General features: G+C 27.0%; 1 protein-coding gene across 1 annotated transcript; it reads left to right on the top strand.

The window, feature by feature from the left end:
• Nucleotides 1–15689: 15689 nt before the first annotated feature.
• Nucleotides 15690–19714, top strand: LOC114176512. Its single transcript, XM_028061575.1, has 2 exons — nt 15690–16231; nt 19099–19714. The coding sequence occupies exons 1-2, from the start codon at nt 15947–15949 to the stop codon at nt 19264–19266; spliced, it is 453 nt and encodes a 150-aa protein (XP_027917376.1). The 5' UTR covers nt 15690–15946; the 3' UTR covers nt 19267–19714.
• The last annotated feature ends 4411 nt before the right edge of the window (nt 19715–24125 follow it).

Consider the following 24125-nt stretch of genomic DNA (forward strand, 5'->3'; position numbering starts at 1 on the left):
TAGGGTTTTTTTTTTTTTTTCTGTTGACTGTTTGTGTGATTGTCCCACGAACTAACTGTGCCATAAGTACAAAGATTCTAATTGCCTGGTCTTGAAGCTTTCAGCAAACACCACAACCAAGGGCATGTTTTTTTACGACAGGCCCGTAATATGGTCTGTCTGTCAAGTGGGCCCATGTAATAGATTATGGGCTCCACCCACTGTATGGGGGTGTGGGCATAAACATAAACTCCGGAAGCCCACACATGGAGGCCCACTATGTTTCAAAGTGTAAACCCCAAAAGAGGAACCGAAGCCCAGCCCCTTCGAAGCCCTTTCTTTCAGCTTTTCTCACCTCACTATTAATGGAAATACTGATGATATCCGTCATGTTACTTGGTTGGTACCTGTCTAAATAAATTGTTTTTAATTTATAGCCATTTATGAAAACTCCATTTAAAATAAAAATATATAAAACTATTCGCAACATATAGATTCAAATTACCTTTTTTATCTTCAAATGAAATTACATCATAAAATATTAATAATACAAATAAAATTAATTCTCTAAACAAAATAAATTCAAAGTGACATAAAGTATAAATTTAAATAAAAGTAATCATTTTAAAAAAAGTAATTTTTCAATTCAATTAATTTAAATGAAAACATAAATTTATAAAATTAAATTCTATTTGTTTTAAAAAAAATTCTCTCGAATAATTTTGTTGTTGTAAAACTAAATTAATTAATATTAGAAATGAAGTTGATATAAAACATAATACGTGTATATATTAGGGATAATCCAAATATAATATTTTAAAATTTATATCTGTCAGTTAACCGAGTTGCAGGTTAATTCGGTTGAGTTTTTCATGTAAAATTTAATCTATGTAGTTTCCATTTTCTAATCAGTATAAGAAACTACTCTATCATACAGGAGGAACGTTTAGGAATTATGATTCTCACAATTATGTTATTAGAAGAGTTTAAGAACTTACCTGGATCCATTGCAAAGTTCTCTTGATCAATGTTTTCCCTTCTCTTACTTCTCTTTAATGGCTTCTTGATGATATAGAATTACCAAGTACGAAGTCTTCTCCTGTCAAAGTCACCTTTCCTTACGTTCTCTTGAAACGTAAAACTCTACCACTTTTTAGGAGCAACTGTCATTTTATTCTTTTAGTATTTTAAAACTTTAATAAAATACTATAATACCCCTATGAAGTGAGAAGTGAGAGAATTAATTTAATAAGTCTAAAATAATCCCCATAACTTTAATAACTTATATTCTAATAATCATCACATTAGAATCTTTACATTAAAATTATTCTTTAAATTACATGAACCAAATATTAAATAAATATATAATTTAACATTTCAAATTACAAATATATATTAAATTAATTTTTTAATGAAAAAAAATGTTTTTGTGTTAAATAAATATGAGAAATATCCGATTACCTCTATTCAATCTTATTTTTCAAAATTACTCACATATCTGATCCAAGTTCCAACCCAACCATGTACTGAAATCTATTCAAATTTCTTCTGGATACGATTTTTAGCCTCTTAAAGAATACTTTTTCCTTATTTATTTACTTTTCTTGTTTTTATTAATTTATAAAATTCAGTGGAGAGCATGAACAACATCGAAAAGATGTAACGAGCATGAAAAGAAGAGAAAGTTGGCAGCGAAAGTGGGCACTGCTTGCTCACGTGAGCCATGGGCTGAGGAAGCACGTGCGAGCGAGCGAAGCCACACATACACATGAATGATGATGATGGTGATCGTACACATCATATACATACATACAAACATAGAGTGTTTTTGACAAAGAAGTTTGCACGTGCGAGGGGAGCATGGAGGCGTGAACACTTCACATCACTGGAGAATGATTTGATGATTTGATGATCCGATGGTGTTGACCCCCGTGACTTTGACCACCGCAAGAACGGGATCAACGGTCAGGATTCCTTCAGAAATGAATGAGGGCCGTTGATAGGAGAGACAACACGGTAGTGGGCCTGATGTTGGGTTGGGCCTGAAAAGGGCGACAAAAATTGAGGTGATTTGGTGAAGGACACGTGGAGAAAGAGTAGAGTAGGGAACCTTGTTTCACTTCTTCACACTTGAATAAACTTAAACGAGCGTAATTCAGTGTATAGAAAATCCAAAAGTAAACAATATATTATTGTTTGCAAAAAGAAATGACATTATACTTAGATAATGAGATTTCACGAAATAAGAAAATGCATGTAATGTTGTGGAAAATATAGTATTGATAAAGTTGGTAATAATTGTCACAAGACAGAGTGCATGTGCTTGGTTTTTCCAAACATTTGCATTTTGTAGGTGAAGCATGAGAGGGGGACACAGAGACATGATGCATTATGAGTGGATTCAAATTGTTCTCATTGGTCCCTTGCACGTTCCTGGAAATTTCATTTTTTATTAAACCTTCTATAAATTTCCAATGAACTTTCTATCTGGTCAAATGTAGAATGATTCATTAGATTTCCGAAAACTCTACGGATGCAAAAATACAGAAGAGAGAAGTCTCAGAAAAACCAAAAAGAGGTGAAAATAGGACGACAACAATTTGTTGCTTCCAATCGTGCAAGTGTTGGCAACATACCAATTCCTTCCAAATAATTTTCATTTCTCTTTCCTCATTCTGCCATCACACTTGTCTTTCTATATATCTTTCTTTCATTTAATTTAAGATATAACTAATATTTTACTCCGCCTATTTTAAGACACCTTAATTTCTCTACAAATTTTATGTTAAGCAAAACACAATATAATATATAATCTAATATTTCTCAGAAATTACATAATAAAGTTTTACATAAAATATAATTATATTATAAATTAAAAATATAATATTAACGTTTATCTTTTATAAATATGTATATAATAAAATTAAATCAATGCGACAAACCTTGTATGTAAGAACCATGAACACACATCGTTACTTACAAACTTCCTTGTCTAATCAAACAATTCGTTTAAACTTTGCAACCTCTCAGAATCTCTGGTTTTGGATAAATAAAAATTAACTGCTTTAAGAGAATAATAAATAAAATTAGAAAAATAAGACTTACTTGCAGGAAAGTGTTGACCGAGAAAAAACAGGATAAAGAGGAAGAGAAAACAAAAAGTAAAAAAGGTGTTGATAGGGAAAATATTAGAGTTCTTTGTATAGGAACTTAAATAACTAGTTTTACCATGCAGCACACATTAGCATCACATCATCTATATATAACTAACAATGTTAATTAGTGTGCATTGATGGCATAAATATATTTTAATGATAAAGATTAAAGTGGCTAACATTAATGATTTTAAGTGTTATAACCTAGAGTATATCCATGTGATTAGACTTAAATTATTCTTGGATAAGATTCCTTCAAAAAAATTTTCTAAAGCTGAGAATAGAAAAAAGGTATTGGGTGAAGATATTAAGTAACAATAAATATTTAAATGTATATCAAGTTTTGCATACAAATCTTTACATATGAATACTTAAAAGTTAAAAGTTGAATTCAACATGTAACATTGGATTAAACGGTATCTAGGACAATTTTTCATAATTACTTATTTCTAATTTAAATATAATTATTTATATATTTTTAGAGACAAATAATTAATTTTATATATTTTCTGTAAAATTAGTATAACAGTTTTTTTCTTTTCTCATTCATTAACGTTTTTTTTTGTTATTTTCTCCATTTATCATTTTTAATAAATATAAATTTATTTTGTGTATTAACTTAATAATATTATAATATCAATACCCACTAATATATATATATATATATATATATATATATATATATATATATATATATATATATATATATAATATGTATACACAGGTACCGTAACGTCTGTGTTTACGTTAATTTTTGGATAAATTTTTTACATAAATTTCTTTAATTAGTTAAAATTACCTTAAACACGAAAAAAAAAGAAGAAGATAAGTTATATAAGAGAACTTTCCTTAACAACCAATTTTGATGACCAAAAGTTGTTAGTCAACTATAATGACCAATTTAGATATCAATTTACAAAATAAAAAATTATTGGTTACTAGAATCGTCACTATTATAAATAAAATATTATAATTGGTTTCTAAAATTTAGCTACAAAAATTTTAACCGCAACAAAAAAAAAAAAGATTGGTCACTAAATATTAGTTACCAAAATTTTTTCTACCAAAAAATTACTTTATAAATTAGTTTCTTATTAATTAGTAACCAATTTAGCGATCAACTATAATATTTTATTTATAATAATGATTATTTTAATAACCAATAATTTTTTATTTTATAAATTAATATTATTACTAATAATATTTTGTCACGAAAATTGATTATTAATGAGATATATTTTTGAGTGATATATATATATATATATATATATATATATATATATATATATATATATATATATATATTATGACAACGTTAATTTTAATTTTTGTTTTGGATAATGTTAACTCTATATAACACTCAAAATAATTGTTATATACCATCAAATCTTATTCCTGAAAAACATTAAAATTCTGTCATTTAATAAATCTAATATCAGTAGTTTCTTGTAATAATAAAATATTATGGTTTTATAGTTTGTTTATATTGTTATATTTGGCTATGCTAATTTTATATCTGATGAATCAAGTTAGTATATGAATGATTCGTGAATAAAGTCAGACTTACACGTGAGTTCGTAAAAGAATAAATTTGAATAGCGCATAATTTTTGTAATAAAAAATAAATAAAACATAATAATCTTGATATATATATATATATATATATATATATATATATATATATATATATATATATATATATAGTAATAATAAGGGTTAAATATGTTTTTTATTTCTTAAATTTCAGTGAATTTTATAATTAGTCAATTTAGAAACTTTGGACCAATTTAATCCATCGTCTTTTGAAATATGTGAATTTAGTTCACTAAATCAAATTTTGTTAGGTTTACTTAATGTTTCGTACATATTTTATGATTGTATTTGAGTTGTTTATATCGTTTGACATATTTTTGTTTTAACGTTAAGTCAAATACTATTATGAAACGCGTTTGAAATGTCAAATAAATTTAATAATAGTTGATTAAAAGGATTAAATTCACGTATTTTGAAATATGAAGAATTGATCCAAAGTTTCAAAATAAACTAATTCTAAAATTTCACTAAAAGTTAAGGAACCAACAATATATTTAACCATAATAATAATAATTAAAAATAATATAAAATATATGTTTATAAAGTATTAAAAAAAATCACTTTGAATGAAGAAGATTATTTTAAAATTCAAAATAAGTACCAAGAAGTTGATAATGTTATTATATTTTTTGCTGCATGATGACTTTAAATGATAATATAATTTTTAAACATATACATCTTAAATTACAAAATATAGACTTTGCATCTCAATGAAAATGACCCTTCTTTTAGAATTGTCATTATGACATGAGATAACTCTTTTAATAATTGCACTGAATCAAAATAATTACGCAAAACCATTCCTAATAGTGTGATTGTTCCCATATTATTATATAGCTCTTGCAATAATATCAAACTCACACTAATTATCCATGACATTTTATTTTCTTGAATCCATGTTTACAATTTTCCCAACTCAATTATTTTAGCTAATATGAATGTTTAATTTAATCATGCACGATATGGTAAAAAAATTCGTACAGGTAAGGTAAACTTTGTGTATATCTTTAATAGATACTTGTTGGTAATATTTAATTATATACACATTAATACTACTCGTTAATAATAATTAATCAATTTTATTTAAGTATTTTTCTTTAAAATTAAAGTGATCAAAATAAATCTATTAGTGAAAGAAATGTTATTTAATAATTCTTTTAGTAATATGTTATTGTTCAACGATAAAGAATCAAAATAACAAAGAATAATAATTAAAAAATTGTGTTGATGAAATTCTATTATGTCCATTTCTTCCTTTTTTTTTCAATAATTTTAAAGTATATAATTAGCTAAAGAAATAATATTTTAAATGAGAATTGGGAACTCACAGATAAGGTGTTCCCTGTCCTTTTTTTATTTTAATAGATTACAGGAAGATGCAAGTGACATTTTTTTGTTGGATATGATTAAGAAATTAGGCACTAAGTTTTATTAAAGTTTGTCGAATTCCGATTAGACACAAAGTTTAAATAATTGAAACTTTCAAAGGAAGAAATTTTATTGGAAAAATCTTGAGCCATCTCTTGCATGTAAAACTTCAATCATACACAAAGGAGTTAGACATCAAAAATGTTATTTTTCACTAATACAAAGGGAAAGGTCCAAATCATGATCAAAAGTAAAAAGCTTCATCATTTCCAGTGAAACACAACCTTTAATAACTTTCTTTTTTCCGGCATCTACAAAAAGTTTATATATTCTAATAGGGTTAATATGGTTTCCCTTTTTTTCCTATTTCCTATTACATTTTACATTTATTCAACAAACAAGAAAAATATAATATTGAATTGTGTGTTAAAAATAGGGCTTTAAGCCTAATTAAATTATATAAAATCGATTTTGTAAGATGAGGTTTATACCTCACTTATATAATATAAAATTGTCTTATTTCTAGTCGATGTGGGATTTTCAACAATGTGTTGGAAAAAATGCATCTTTACTTAAGAACATTAGTGTTTTTACCTCTAATAATCATCCTATTAACAGAGAAATAAAATATAATCAATAATACAATAATGTAACATAAAAATCCTGAAATCGGAGAAAAATCACGACCATCAGAGAATAATCTCAAAGAAAAATCACGTCCACCAAAAAATAATCACTCTGTGCGAATTTGTATAACATACAAACACATAGAAAACACTCTCAATCCTTTGGTTTCAAGTACACTAACACCTTTCAGAACAAAAATTTAACTACACCTCATAAGACTTTACCACAAGAATATAAGAAAAATCAAACACTACCTTAAAGTATCTTTAACTTGGAACAAAAAATACCGTGAATTTAGAATTCATTATATAATCACTAACACTCACTTCTAGATTATCTTAAACAATATGAGATTTTTTAAACAATATAAGATTTTTTAAGACGTGTTATTCTGGTGGACCAACAAAATGCACTTAAAATGCTTGATATTATTTTTTTCATATTAGAGTTTAAATTAATACCTTCCGATAATACTTTTTACAACAGCACATTACTGAAAACAAAACTTTAACTGGATAAAAGATATCATATTTTATTATATTTTAGTATACTCAATACTTTTACATTGTTTAAAAATTGGTATAAAAAATAATTTAAATATATTTAATTTTTTTTAATTTTTAAAAACATCTTTTCAAAATAAAACTTTAATAGTAATTCCATATTTGAAAGCACTTCAGATAAGATTAATTGATCTAATGATAAAAACATATTATTTAAAACAATTTTGAAGAAAATGAATGATAAAAATGTTTAAATATTCAATGGATGGATGATTGTATAAATAAACTTTCCACCGAAAAATAATAAAAAGTTAAGTCCATCATTGATATACACGTCATTATGAAGATGATAGATAGCTTAATCTTCATATACTGGCCACTGTATGTCCCACACCTTCCAGACTCTGTCATCAATGATAAAACAAAATTGGAAGGTAAAAGGTAATCACTTTATAAATGTTTGTAATTAAAAATATTTATCGTAACCCTAACTTATATAACAATTTTTAACGGTAACAAAATAAATATATCTCTTGTGTAATAGACACTAATTAAAATGTTAGTTTTATGTGTATTTTTAGTTTAAATAAATATAAAATGTAAAATGAATAAGATATTTCAAATTCTAAAAAATCATATGTAGTATTAATTTGTATATAAAATTACAGAGTTTAAATTGGAACAAGAAAATAACATTTTTTAAAATTATAATGAATATCTTATGCAACTAGGATTTTTTTAATAAAACTAAAAGCTAAAAATTATACATTTAAAATCAAATGAAGAATACTCGTCCTTGAATACAAAATAAGTAGGAAATGTAGTTTGAGTTTAGTAGGCAAAGATAAGTTTTTGAAAAACTAAAGCAATTATTTTGAAAGTATGAGAACAAAAACAAATTGAGAGAAAGAAAATTTAAGGGTTAAGTTTTTTAAGAATAATTAAAAATGTAAATCAACCGATTTTGATTCTCAAAATATTACTTGGCCTAATTTGATTCTTAAATGTCACCATATAGTCTCTCAAAATTATACTTACACGTCAAACACTTATTTCTTTTCTCATTTTATTCATATCTTTCGAAAAATAGTTTGGGCATCATAACTTTTTAAGGGATAAAATAAGTATTTGTTTATTTTTTTTAGTAACTCATTTTAATATTTAAAATTTATAATACAATATTTCTCATATTAGAACTAGTGAAGATAGATAAACATTCCATTTTCTATTTACTATCTATTCTATCATCTTATTTATTTATCTATAATTGTCTATAATTTTACTTTTATTTATTTATTTATATTTATGTTTATTGTTTCTAGTATTTTTTTTTTTATCTATAAAACTCATAGTAGGTATTTTTATATGTACTCTGCATTTGATTAGCACCCCCAAAGCACGTTTGTCATTTATTATAACATGCATATTCATTAAAATGAAATACAAAAACAAAGAAATATAAACATGAAAAACCAAACCAAACCCATAAATAAACAAATGAATCTTCCAAACATATTATGGTAAAAATTCTAAACATGGGAAGGTGAAATATATTATGTTAAAAATCTAAACTTATAGTGATAAGTTGGGATATCAAGTATAGTCGGTCTTCTCTGTTTATAATCGTCAAAAGCCAATCTATCTACATAAAAATCACTCTTCCAAAAAAATATTATTCTATTTATTTATCTCTTCTTACATTTATCTATTGATCTTATTTATTTATTTATTTATATTTTCACAATATTTTTATTTATTTATCTCTATCTTTAGTTGTCATTTCTTTTATTATATTTCTTACTTTAATATTTATTATTTATTTTTCTTATGACATAAATATGATAAGAATAATCTAAGTATTTTCTTAAAGAATAAAAAAATTTATAATAAATCAAGATTTGATGATATTGTAGTTGAAGGTATGATATTGATATCCAAATAAGTAAATACAACTCAAGATGAAATATGTTTGTGTTATTATCTTTATTATGGTAAAATTTATTTATCCTTATTAGTCATCAAAATGAATTCAAATATTTTTAATATAAAATTAAATATATTAACTGAGAAAAGGATATTTGTATATTGGTTTGATATGATATTATTTTACATTATATTTGTTTTCACTTTCTTATTTTACCTCTTGTACATGTTCTTTTTTTTAAATATCAACTTAAATGGATGGAGCCTTAAAATCACTCAAACTCATTATCTATTGTAATTAACACAATTCTTTCACTAACTAGTTACATTACAAACCACTACAATACAAGAAAATATCACATCGACAAAAAAAAATCGTCCTTCAACTAACCTTTATTAATGAATTTTACTTACAAATAACATTTAATAATGAATTTTTTTCTCAAAAATTTCTATTTTTAATTAACAAATTTTAGGATTTTAATTACCAATTTTTTTTTATGACGTTAATAGATCCATTGGTAAAATTTATTAGTAAACTTCGTCGATAACTTTTTTCAGTAAATATTCGTCAAAGTTCCTGCATTTGATAATATGGTAGTAAAATTAATTGATAAATTCATCAATAAATTTTTATTTTATAATTCATCGGTAAATCAATCAATAATTGTATTTTTGTAATAATTCATCGGTAAATTCATCGATAAAATAAACATCATATTTCTAATAAATATGACGATATATGTGTTATAAATTAAATGGAGATAAGTAAGAAGAAGAAAAAAGAGAGAGACGAAGAGGAAGAGAAAAGGGGAAGGAAATGGAGGAGGAGGAAGGAAAAAAAATCTAAAGGTGATGGACACACCGACAACAATAATGATAACAATAACAAAGATAACGATAAACAATGATGATGATAAATAACGACAACAAAAAACGACAATAATATCAAACAACAATGATGAAGAATGTCTAATATTTACATTGTTAAGATTATTTAAAGATCATGTTGAATAAAATAATCCAAATATCTTATTCTAAAAAAGAAAAATTATTGACGGAAAGAAAATTTTTAAAATATTTACAATTTATTTTAAGATATATTAAAAGGTATTAAATGAAAAAGTTCTATAGTTAAAAAATAAATACTTATGTTTATAATACATTTTCCAAGCAATAATTTAATATATATTTAATTTGAGATTTCGAAAACACGTTTCATATTTAAAAAACGAAAATTATTTAAAGTAATTTGAGCTTAAATCTGAATTATTAGCTAAACTTTAAGACAAAATATTTTTCCGTAAAAATTAGGGACTACATACTTTAAAAGAATCAGAGAAATGAAAATTTTAAAATACAAGAATATTTTATAATTATTTATTTATTTATGTTTTATTAAAACGAGTTTTAAAAAACAATGATACTATATTTTATGAAAAGTAATAAATTTACATTGGCAATTTTTTTTTTAACATTTTATCATTCTGTATCAAACCATTGATATAAGTGAGTGAAATAATCTATAAGTGAAAAATAAATTTAAAATTTATTGAAGTTTTAACTAATTTTATGGTGTATGTGATTAGATGTGAGCTACAAATAGTGAAGAGAAAATGGACCTGAAGATTTGGGCTTGATTCGGCTTTAAGAGGGTTTAGAACAGTTTAAAGTTATAATAGAAAAGATGAGAGTGGAATGGTAGTTAGCAAGCAAGGGGTGAACGTAGAAAATGAGAATGTGCCATTAGAAATCTAAGCCTTTCTTTTCTTCTTTTCAAAAAGAAAGAACACATTCTTACTTTACAAAGTTTACTCTTCCACTTTCCACCTCCATATCTCTTGTACATTCTTCCTTGTGGAAAGGAGTATATCATAGGATAGTGTAAAACCCCACTCTCAAACTCTCAAGTACTCCAGGTATGTTTGCTTCCTTCTTCAATTTCTTTCTATTAATCAATGAATATGTATGTCTATAGATATGGGATAAAAATGAACTATGTGGTTTTATTCTATATTGAGATGTTGTACTTCTCTAGAATTAGGATATTGACCTAATCAAGGGTAGTGTGCTTCAATATATTGTTCCATTTGTACTTACCTTTCTTAGAGCGTAAGAAACTTAAGGTAAGAGAAGTTGATACCATTCTACAATTCCTTTTGGTTATACATTATATTTCTAGTTGGAGTTTGTTTGGAGAATCTTGTATATGTAAGTAAATTGATAAATTTTGGAACTATATGATATTTATGATAAACTATAAGTTGTATATGATATTTCAAGAGTGATACTGCTTTAAAATAATGAAACTCTATTATTTTAATAATAAAACACTTAAGTATAAATATATTTTTATAAAGGGATCTCATTACTTAAAAATACCTTATCTTTTATTTCTAAGAGTTCTCTTCCCACTCTCTCTAAGAGATATTACTCCTTGTCCATTTGATTGAAGATTGGAGACCAATAGGGTGATCCTCTTGGCGAACTCTTCTTTTTGGTCCAATCAGTTTCTTTGAGTGTGTAAGTTGTTTTCACGCTCATATTCTTGTTAGTCTTTTTTGTTATGGTTTACATGTGACACTCTCTTGGTTACATGTGGGGTTTTAGTCTTCTTTTTTAGTCTTTATTGATTAATGATCATAATGTTATGATATGATCATGTTTGTGATATTTCTATGTGTAGATAGAGCATTCTATGAGTTGAAAGGTGTGGTTGTTGTCCTAGAGCTTTGAGGTTGATCTATCAAAGTAAGGGAAGCTAGTTGTCATTTGTGTGCGTGAGTTTGATATAAATTAATGTTTTGTGTGTATGTGAATGATTGTATTTAATGATAAAATTGAGTTATATGGTGAATCTGGTTCATATGTATGATTGTTGTGTTTTGGATTGTTTGATAAATTGTGAAATGTTGTTGTTTGATTTTGGGGTAACTGAGAGAAATTAGAATTCTGAGTCATTTATCAAATTGGTTTCAACTCTAATGTTTTAAAACTGTTTTGAACTAATACCCTATGAGAGGAGTACCAATTTGAGTAGTGGAGCAAGTTCAAATTCTCCAAAATTACAAAATTTCATGTGTTGTGATCTGGTGCAATGCTAAGCAACAATAGGGTGCCATTGAGCGCCAGTTGGTTGTTGTAGGTATGGAGCACTTAGGCTCAAAGGTGTTGAGTGGTGAGATGTACTGCTGAGTGCCACCCTTTGTGAATTGTTGGTGTTGAGCAGTGCTAATGTGATGTTAAGCATCACTTATTACGATGAGAATGACACTGAGTGTCGCCATTGAGCTTCAATCTTCTTTGATTGGTTCTGTTTGTTCTTTTTAGGTTGTGAATGGTTATGTTAGTATGAATTAATATTGTTTATAGTTTTAAATGGTTAATATTTGATATGAGAATATGGTTGTGAGCATGTAAGATGGTAGTGTTTAAAGGATTTCAAGGAGAGATTCCTATGGTGATAATCTTATTGTATGCCTTGACATATGAGATGTTAGTAAGGGGGTATTCTGAACTTTAATAATTATTCACACTCAAATAAAGTATAATGAGTTATGTGGTGAGAGTCCTAGGAGATTCTAGTCTTTTGACTTGTTTGAGTCCTAGGCACTAAAAAGATTAATCTTGTGTATGGTTGGATGATAACCCCTTGAGGTTAAATTTTGCAGAGTCTATGAACCACATCATAGGAGCACACCTCTAGTGAATTTTATATCAAGAGCATGTATCTAGATAATTGAGTTTAATGTGCACTGCTTGTGTGAATATATACATAGATATTATTTATACCATTTTGTATGTATTTGCATGATATAATTAGATATGAATATTTCTTTTATACACTACTTTACCCTTTTATATGTTTGTGTTGCATGTGCTTTGTTTTACTCATTTGCGATGATCACTTCGGTGTAAGCATATAAGGATACTCATACTCATCTACTTGAGAGTGTTGATGTTGCTGAGTAGTGTGCTTTAGTTTTCCAAAGATGTTGTATAGGAGTTATTTTAGTTTTTTGTTTTCAAAAAATTCTTAAATACTTATAGTGGTTTGTATATTTTATATTACTAGGGTTATTACGTTCGGATAACGGATAACTGTATTAATATTATATATATATATATATATATATAACTATTTATTTTACTTTTTATCAAATTTAAATATTTTATTTTGTAGTTTTATATTATTAAAAAATGTTTAATTTTTTTTTGTTAATCTTAACAAATTTATTAATTAAGTATATTTAATTTCAAAATTTTCATTTATATTATTATATTAAAATTTTAACGATAAACATATTAAAATCTTGCATGAAATTCTGTCTACAAAGTCAATTTCTACTTGCCAAATAAAAAAGGAGTTTATTACTTAAATTAAAAAGATTTTTTTTTCTTAAAATACTCCTTTTGTCGTCTTATCAAAATTTTAAATAGGTCCCCAAATAATTTTTAATCCCACGATGTACTAACAACGTTAAGTATGTGTGTGTCACATATCAACTCCTCATTTATTTTTTTAAATTATTCATGCCACATGTCACGTCAATATCGCGCTACCAGTCAAGTCAGTATGATAACACATGTCGAATCATTGACTGAATCTCAATTTGGTTCCTATATTTATTATTTTGATTCCACTTCAGTCCCAAATTTTTATTTTTATTTTTAATTTCATCCTCTTCAAATGGAAACCAAATTTAACTTTTATATAAATGTTATAATGATATTTTTTTTATTAAAAGTGATATTTCTATTACATGTTTTTAACAATATTAAGTTTATTTAAATTTATATTTTCCATTAAACTTTATTTAAATTTTATTTTCAAAGTTTAAGTATATAGATTGATAAATTTATATTTCAAATATACATAACATTATATATCAATAATTTCTATACAAATGTTAGAGTTGGTTCAAAAATAACAATTTTATAAATTCAAATATAAAATTTTAAAACAATTTTATAACAATTTAAAATTTTAAAATAAAATATAAATAAATTTTAATGTAAAATATAAATTTAAATAAACTTAATATTGTTAAAATATTTAATAAAAATGTCATTATAACATTTATACAAAAATTAAATTTGGTTTTAATTTAGAGAGAATCAAGTTGAAAGATTTAAAAAAATGGGACTAAAATAAAATTAAAAAAATAAATATAGAGACTAATTTGTGATTCAGATAATAACTTGACATCTGTCATCATAGTGACTTAACATATGACCATGACTCTTATGTGACATGTAACATAAATATTTAAAAAAAAAATAAAATTGACATGTGACACATACTTGACACGGCTAGTACTATATTAACGAAAATGACCTCATTATTTCACATTTTTTAAAAATATAAACCTAATTATGACTAAAATAAATCTGCACACTTATTTAAAGTTTTAGAAAAGTGAGATCCAAAAGACTATTTTACCTATTTTTTTTCTTTTTTCTTACATATACTTAAAAAAAAATACAAGCAACGTTACCACACTTTAATTATATAAAGTGAATGTTTTTTATTTAGTATGTCTAAATAATTCACTACTCAATTAAAAATTCAACTTACAGTGATTTGACTTTTTTTCCTTACTCATTAAAAGGGTCTAATATTGAAGAAAATTAGATACGAGTTCAGTGTGGTATTTATTTATTTTTTAAATCGAGTTTAAAATAACAAATTTGGCTATAGTAAGTCCATTACTTCTGGCCTTATTCATAACTACCCAAAATTTTCTAAACTAAGTCCACTGTTAATAAAATTTAACCAATTGCGGCAAATGTTAACTAATGTCTCTATAAGAAATTAAAAGAAAAAAAATTACTCCAAAAATATATATTTTATAAAACATTGTCATGCGATTTATTAAAAAATATTTTTTAATTCGTTAGCCTTAATAACACTAATACCTATTTTTAATAGAATAAAAAAACTCTTTTGTACTTGTTGCCATCTGAATAATATAAGGAACTAAAATTTATGTTACTTATTTAATCAAACCATCTAATTGGAAGATTTTATTTTCATCTGCGCTATTTTATTATTATATCAAATTCTAATAAAGAAAAAAAAAAACACTTTTAAATAAGACTGGCATGATAAAATAGCCTGGGCAGACTTTCTTATTATTTTCTGTTTTAGAATAAGTATCATATAAATAAGAGTTTTATGATAAGTTTTTTTTAAGAAAAAAATAAGTCAAAATATATCCTATTACAGTGCTTTAACATTTTTAAATAGTTATTTTTTATTAAAATTGAAGTCAATAATGATATTTGAGCTCGTAACGCAGTGTGCTTAATATTAGTTTAGAGCTTCTGTCTTTAATTTGGTGTTAATTAATTTTTATTTACACTTCTAATAATATTATTATTTATTTACTATTTATTTAATCCGTATAAACAGCTTGAGACCGAAAGACGAAAGAATGAGAAGGTTGTGAGAGGGAAGACATCATTAATACTAAACAGCTTCATTAGGATAAAATAAAATAAAAAAAATGAATAATCATGGTAAAGAGGTTCCTGGTTCTGTTTTTATCGTATGTGTGTGAAATATAAAGAAAAGGAGAGAGAGAGCTTCATCCAAATTCCAATGTTCACTTCACTTCTTCCCTTTCTCTCTCCCTCACTCTCTCTGCATTGCTTAACTCAGTGAAGCTCTCTCCATTGCCAAACTTCACTGAACTCTCCCATTGTTACTTCACTCTCTCTTTCTCGGCCAACAAAAAAAAAATGGTTAAAACAGCATAGGAGCAGAAGAGAAGAGAATCTTCATCGGCACCAAAAATGGTGGTGGGGGACCACGCCAATGCGAACGGGTGGCCACCAATTGAGGCTCCACTCAACGTCCACAGAGACGAGCATTGGACCAACTTTGACAGCTCCGTCAACGCCGTCTCCTTCGGCTTCGTCGCCACCGCCATTCTCATCTCCATGTTCCTAGTCATGGCCATTTTCGAGAGGTTCCTCCGCCCCACCTCGCCGCCCCTCTCTCCCGCCGCCCGCCCCGGCCCCCGCGACGTCGAAGCCCAGATCGGCTTCTCCGCCAAGCTCGCTCACCCTTCACCAAAAGTAAGTAAAATCAATAAAAAAAAAGTATAATGCACTCGTCCCGATGATAAAGCCTCCACCTTTTCGTGCCAAAAGTTGTTTCTTCTTTGGTGGGTTTTCCCATTTTCGCGTTTTTTTTTTATGTAATTGTTAATTCGCATGATTTTCCCACCTAATTGCTCAAAGAGTGCTGGATCTTGGTTTTTTTGTTTTTTTAGATTTTAAAGTCTTCTTGCTATTTTTCTTTTCAATAAAATTCTTCTGGGCTGTTTGATTGTTACAACACGTTTTGTGATTGTGCCTGTTATCTTAATCACCACCATCTTCTATGTTTTCTTGTTCATTCTTGGACCTGAGTCTAACTCAATTTCAGAAGTTCTCCCACTTACATATACCAGTTTAGATCTCTAACTATCTTGGTCTTCCATTAGAGGCTTTCCTAGTGGCTCTACTCTTCTGTTCCCTTCTTCAAATGTTTTATGTTTGTGCCTTTTCTGTGGTAAAAACATGCTCTACCATTTCTGCTGGGGTGGTTAATATTAATCCTCAACTGTCAAATATGAATTTAGCTTTCACGAATTCCTTTTTTTTTATCTTCATTAAAAAGTGAACTCAATAGCTTTTAGCTAACCCTACCATTTTTTTTTTGGTTTGATTTCATTCTGCATTTGCACGTTCTGTCAATTATCTTCGTTATGATTCGTGAGCGAACTGTATTGTCTTGTAAGTTTTTATGTGAAGATGGTCCTGCGTGGAAGCATTCTACTCAACACTTGGTCCCTTGCCACGAGTCTTTGTAGATCTTTGTGATTAAATTTGAGACCCACATTGTCCTTGCTGTTCATCATCTCCAGCATCTCCAAAATCTTTGATGAAACCGTGTGTGGCCGGTGTCTGTGGTCTCAGACACTTGGTCAACGTTTAAATGCTAGTCTTGTATGCTAATAGAGAAATAAAGTAACCACATGGTATATTGTATTTTATTCTACATATATATCTTCTTGGCTTATACCACTTTAATATTTAGTTTTTAATGTAGTCTAGTGTAGCATCCTATGATGAACCAGTACCATGTAACAATTGTGTTGTCTGCCTTGTGCCATTCCTTCGGTGGAACACGCTGGACCCACCTACTTATCCAATCTCAGTTCGGTAGTAGGGCACAACTTGATTGAGACGCTGTCTCCGATGGATTTGTTTCTTTCACCTTTATCAAAAACTATTAAATGATTCTCTGGTATTGGCCAATGAGATTTTAGACACAAAAGCTCTCTCATCAAACAATTCAAATTTTTATTTTGAAAGGAACTAATCCAGAATTTAATAGCTTACTTTTTTGGCATTTTCATCAGCTTAGAGGATCTCAGTATTGTGTTAATGGAATATAGATAACAGAATATGGACTTTGGTGAAAATGCTCCCCGCACTTTGCCTTCTGACAGGGATTCTTTTTATTGTTTATGGTAATGATAGTGGTCAGAGACGGTTTTGGAATTTTCTTTACATAAAAGTGAACTTCACATTTCTGTAACAAACCATGCCCAGAAGGGAATTGGATTGGAGACTAATCACACAGAAAGGTAGCAATATAGCATGTGATTCTTGAACTGTTAATCTATCAAAGACACTCATATACCCTGTTAATGACCAAAGAATAAAAAGTATTTTGTAATATGATCTTACTGTGATTTTTAATTAAAAAAAAAGTATTGTATATTGATTCTTTAACTAGTGTCCTTTAATAATAGCTAACTATTGAAAGGTATCAACATGTTATACATAGTGCAGAACATTGACTTTTAAAATGAAGGCAATTTCTATGCTTTGTTTTCTGTGTATCATGTTTATTTCATTGCATTATTGTCAAATTTATGATATAAATGCTTTTGTTTTTGTCACTTTATTTCATTTAATCTTACACAGAAGTGAGGGCCACTAGGTGTCTAGGAAAAGATTCTTTGTACCCAGTGAATCTTATACAGTAAAATTTAATCACTTTGCTGAGTGATGGGATGTGTTTCACTCGCTAGATCTTGGTTTATAAGTTTAGCATCGGATGCAAACAACTTCACAGTAAAACTCAGTTCAACAATAGTCAACATAGGTGCCTTTATGGTGTTTTACCTACGATTGTTTTAGCCACTTTTTCTATAAAACGTTGTGCATGATACTGACCAATTCACTTTCCCTGTGTGCTTGCATTTTAGACCCATACCTTCCTGGCTGTGTCTGACACTGTGTGTCTAACTGAAGCATTCTTTTCTTTCCATCGTAAAGCTGTCACAATCAACTAACCTGGTTAAATCTTCAGTTTAAAATGGATGATAATGTCAAGTACTAATCAATTGTTTTCTACTTTCTGATATGCTACTGTCTTCTGTTTTTCTGGACTAGGCCCTCTTGGTGAATTTTCTTTTTGTGGTGAGAAATCTAACTAGAAAATAGTACTGCAGCTATTGCATTTCTATATCTACATACATAATGTGTCTGAACACCAGCTAGACTATTTCATACTCTAAATAGCGTAGCATAGCCTGAAAGAATTCACATGTTTATTGATAATACATTTTATTCATTTATGATGCCAAAACTAATGCTTTTAGTGGTTTTGAAAGAGTTTAACTATAAAAGTAACTAGTGATTCTTACAAGTTTGTGACATAAGCTATCATGTAAAAAGACTTGTTGTATTTGTACTCAATTTAGTTGTGTATCCAAACACATTTTTAGACATAAATGGAGCAACAAATGTGCAATGGTTTGTGAAGCTTGGTTTATTAACTTATGTTGTGGCAATATACAACTCTTTAAATCATCTTGGACATACTGAATCCCATAATTTGATTAATTACACATGAATTTCATCATGGTTTTCTGTAACTGTTGCAGATGAGTGTATATGCAAGTGGGGTTTCAGTTCTTATGCCTGGAGACGAGATTCCAACATTTATTGCTCATCCTGCTCCATGCTGTCCAGAACGAATTTCTTGGCCTTCTCATCAGCAAAACACATTACCATGTTCCTCTTCCAACACCCTTCCCACTTCCATCAATTAAGTCTGAGAGATTATGAACATAGACAAAGTTCTGCATACTGCATCAAGGGCTTGATTCATTTTCTGTGAAGAGTAGAGTATTTCTTGGGGTTTGCCTTCCAGCCATTTTTACCTCTGGAGCTCTCTTTACAGTTTATGAGATGTAAAATAGGATTTAGTTTTAGGCAAACCGGGTTTGGCACTTAGATATCATTTCCATCTTTGAAGTAAAACATCAATTCTGTTCATATGTCTTCCCAATTCTTGTCCACCCAAATCATGAAGCTTTCAGGGGGGTTTTCCTGTGTAAATCAATTATTAATAGATTGAACATTGTGCCCATCAACTGGGTAAATCCTCTCTCTGCTTCTTCCACATGAGATCTTCATATTATGCAGCAATGTTAGAAACGTATCACTTTGTGATTAATAATAGAAAGTGAGTAAGCAAAGATCACCAAATGGTTCAAAGAGTGGGTGCATTTGATTGCTAAGATTACTGCATAATATATCATTTTGTTCAACTCGAGTCACGACACGATTTTTGGTTTAGTGATTGACAGTGCGAAGTTTATTACATGTAAGTGTTAAATATAGCAATGCAAAGTTGAATTCTTTGTTATATCCGTTGTAGTATCGAAATGACAAGAATGATACCACTGGTAATAGTAATAATTGTGATGGTAATCTTGTGGGGATAGAAAAAGTTGTCTCTTGGTTTGTTTATAATAATTGTTTTTTTCACAAGTTTTGTCCTATTTTATTTATTTTTCTCCCGTTTATTATTTCATTATCACTTTCAAATCAAGTAAAACAATATTAGTCTTTAAAAATTTAAAATGTTTGTCACTTTAATCTGTAAAATTAAAAATTTCGAAACAAATTTTTATAATGTCAAGTAAATTCTTAAACTTAGACATTTATCACGTTACTTCTAAACATCCGTTAAGATAATTTACAAGTCACAATTGTTTGACTTCTGATTTTACGTGCTTAACATTTAATATATTTAGCTGTTTTTCTTTCAAGAGTTGTTACTTTCAATAACTAACGTGGTAATAATAAATATTATCAGGGACTTTATGTTGTATTTCTAGTTGTGTAATCTTTCCTTTTTTTTTAAGAATTAAATTAATTTATTATAACTAATAATTAAAATTTAATTTATTGGTGTTAATAATTTAGATTATAACAGTATTGTATATTTATTTTATAAATAAATATAATATAAAAAATTATTTTTTAAAATTATTTTTAATATAAAAAAAACGAACTAGTAGGTCAAAGAGAGATTAACCCACCCACAAATTTGACGAATTAAGTAAATTGGATCGAAACAAGCTAACGAATTAAATACTTTAATTCGACCTATCATTTTATTGATGGGTTGAAAGGTATGCCCGGATTAACATTCTAAAATAATAAATCAACCATCTTCATTATTCTACTACGTTCAAAATAAAGACGTTGACGTAGGTAGACACACACTCTTTCCTGAAAAGTGTTATTGTAATTTAATTTCATTGATTTACACTACATAAGGTCTAAAAGAGAACTTAAAAGATGTTTTTGCGAAAGTATAGAATAATTTAATTTTTGAAAGAATAGTATCTAAGCTATAAATGGAGAATTTATATTTGATAGTTTGAGATCGAGTTCAGATTTTCTACTGATTTTTTTATGTTGTCTTCTGTTGAACATTCAAAATATTGTGTTAGTATTTTAAATATATTTTAAAACATCAAAATTAATGATAATTAGCGTATTATAAATAAAAAAACAATACAACAAAAATAAAAAATCAACATAAAATCCAAATTCCTTGAGATCGATAATTGAAAGTTAAATCATATTAATACTCCACTTTCCAAATACCTTGAACTTTGTGTCAATTGGTAATATAGAATCGAATGATATTGCAGAAGAAGAATGAAATGGATTACAAATGCCACTTCATTATTTTAATATTTTATATATTGAAAAAAAACAACTCCATTCCATTGTTACCAAATGAGCCATCATCACCTTTCCATTTTCATGTTCGTTTACTTTCAAAACACTTCCAAATAAAGTCAGGTTATGTATAATTATTAATTTTGATATCACATGTATTCACACTCTATAATTCATTCATAATTTGTTATTATATAAAAAATTATTAAAATAAAATAAAAAAATATAAAGTATAGAGTGCGGAGGAACCACACCAAATTTATAATAAAAATTACATTTCACAAAAATATAAACAGACTATATTTACTATAAAAAAAAAATATATACTTTCAAAATACTTCTTGTTTTATTTGTTTTATGTTCTTACATATTTGCTATTTAAATATTTATTAAAGAATTAAATGTGATGAAAATAAAAATAACATGGAAAAAAAATCGAGATACTAGACATAAGGAATAAAATGAAAACACGGAAATAAAAATACATAATAAAACAGTTTAAATCCTCAAATGATTTTGTTTTTATTTTAAAATTTTAATTAAATCATAAATTTTTTTAGTCTCAATTTGATTCCTACTTATTAAAATATATTACAATTTGATTCCTTTTATTAATACACTACTAATTATGTTAATTAATGTGTCACATGTCAATTTGTGTTCTTTTTTATTTTATTTTTTATATATATTTTTTAAAATTTTTAAATTGTCACATATCAAATAAGTATGGTACTGTCACATGACAAAGGTAGTGTGACCTAACAATGTCACATGTCACTGTTTAGACAAGTATCATATTAAAAAACTCAATTTAGTCTTTGTATTTATTATTTTGAATTAATTTAATTCTAATTTTTTTAGCTAGAGCAATTCCTCTAATTCAAATCGAGACAAAGTTTAATTTCTACATGTATGTTACAATGATATTTTTATTGAAATTGATATTTTTAAGAATATTAAGTTATTTAAATTTATATTTTACATTGAACTTTATTTAATTTTTTTTTCAAATATTTATATATCAATAATCTCTATACATATGTTGTAATTAGTTTTAAAATAACAACTTTATAAATTCAAATATAAAATTTTTAAATAATTTTATAACAATTTAAAATAAATATATTTATTTAAAATTTTAAAACAAAATTCATACTACTTCCTTTCCCACTCCTCAAAATATCAACTAAAGCATAACCTTGAATTCTTTGTATAAGATATAGAATAACCTCCATGTATGATAGCAAAAAGTGTTAATTAACACGTGCACTTTCGCCTAATAAAATTAAATCATTTTTTTGGAAGTTAAAATTGGTTTACATCTCCGACTTGATTTCTTGAAATAATATTTATTTTTAATTTATGTATAAATTAATTTAAACTTACAATTTTTTTATTCTTCTCGATAATTTTCTAGTACTCACCCAAAAAAAAAAAGTTTATTCAAAGCATTTCTATTGTCTTGGGGTGCACTTGAAGAGAAATAAAAACCTAACCCTTTTGAATTTGAGTGGAGGGAGATATTGACGAATCCCGAAAGCACTTAAAAATGTTTAATAATAATTCTTTTTTTTTATCATGATGGAATCACTTTGTTTCTCTTTAGGGTTGAATTTTAAAATTTGGACCTTTCACCTTCCTTCTTCACAAACATCTCATTCCCTTCTTCACTTTGTTGCTCTTTGTCTCTTCTGCTTCAGAGGATGAAACCTAAAAAAGTGTCCAAAATGTTTTATATATCCATAGCACCATAAAACAATTTGTAGAATAAAAAAAATGAGGACCACTTTCCCTCCTTTCCCAAATCAAATTCAATATTCTTTTGCTACCCATTTCATTAACAAATGCAAATAAAAAATTAGAATCACAACTTTCTTTATAAAAAGATGTAACATTAGATAGTTAATGCACTCTTGGTGTTGTTTTTATAAGTTTTCAACCATTGCACCTATATCTAGCTCAATTATTCACTAAAGTTATTTCAATATATCACATTGCTAAAACAAACATAATTTAGCATGCAACAGTTTTTTTTTTTCTTCTCTCTTTATTATATATATTTGTGGTAATAAAGTTTTATCGACACAAAGTTCAAGAACGTTTATAAATAGTTGCTTGTAAAAGTGTTTGTTATGAAAGGGAAGCATTGGGGCTAGCAAGCCTCGAGATGCAAAAGCCATGTGCTTAACTCACTTTAGTTTTAGGATGAAACTTAGGATCCAAAGATAATAAAGTTTGGGAGGAAAATAAAAAATATACTACCAACTATGCTTAAAATATTTGCTGAAGAATATTAAAAGCACTCTACCAAGACTTTTTATACAACTTCATTATAATTTCATACAGCCTTTTATTTATTGATTTTTAATTAAATCTTATTAATAAATGTTAAGCAGATTTATATTTCGTATTGAAAGTTGAGTTGTAGTTATTATGTGTGACTATTTCTTCAAATAATTGAGTATCAAATACATATATTACCAAAGGTATATTATATATATATATATATATATATATATATATATATATATATATATATATATATATATATTATTACAATCATGTTCTTGTTTAGGGTTAAATTTGTCATTGAACAATAAAAAAATTAAAATTGGAATTGAAATAGTATTGATGTATATTATCAAAGGATATAATATTTTTTCATGTTGGTCAAAAGTAGAAGTCATCGTATACTCTACTCTCTACTAGAGTAATTTAGGTGGTGAGAATTGAAGAAGGTTCTTATGGTGAAATTAGAAGTGAGACTCCTTGTGTGACAATACCATAGGTAACTTACCCTATCTAGAGATATTTGATCATTTTGGTTAGATCAAGTGGAGTCACCTCCTTTGCTATAATCCAATTTTAGGACAAATGCAAGTTTCTCGTGTCCAAGTAATACATTCTTGAGAAGAATGCATGCTTTTGT

Source organism: Vigna unguiculata, chromosome 3, assembly GCF_004118075.2.
Source record: "Vigna unguiculata cultivar IT97K-499-35 chromosome 3, ASM411807v1, whole genome shotgun sequence".
In the NCBI taxonomy this organism is placed as follows: domain Eukaryota; kingdom Viridiplantae; phylum Streptophyta; class Magnoliopsida; order Fabales; family Fabaceae; genus Vigna; species Vigna unguiculata.

Excerpts from the sequence above, each read along its gene's own strand:
- LOC114176512 (XM_028061575.1), top strand. The coding sequence starts at position 15,947 with ATGGTGGTGGGGGACCACGCCAATGCGAACGGGTGGCCACCAATTGAG. Across the intron at positions 16,232-19,098 it reads TCGCTCACCCTTCACCAAAA|ATGAGTGTATATGCAAGTGG; the intron begins GTAAGTAAAATC and ends TAACTGTTGCAG.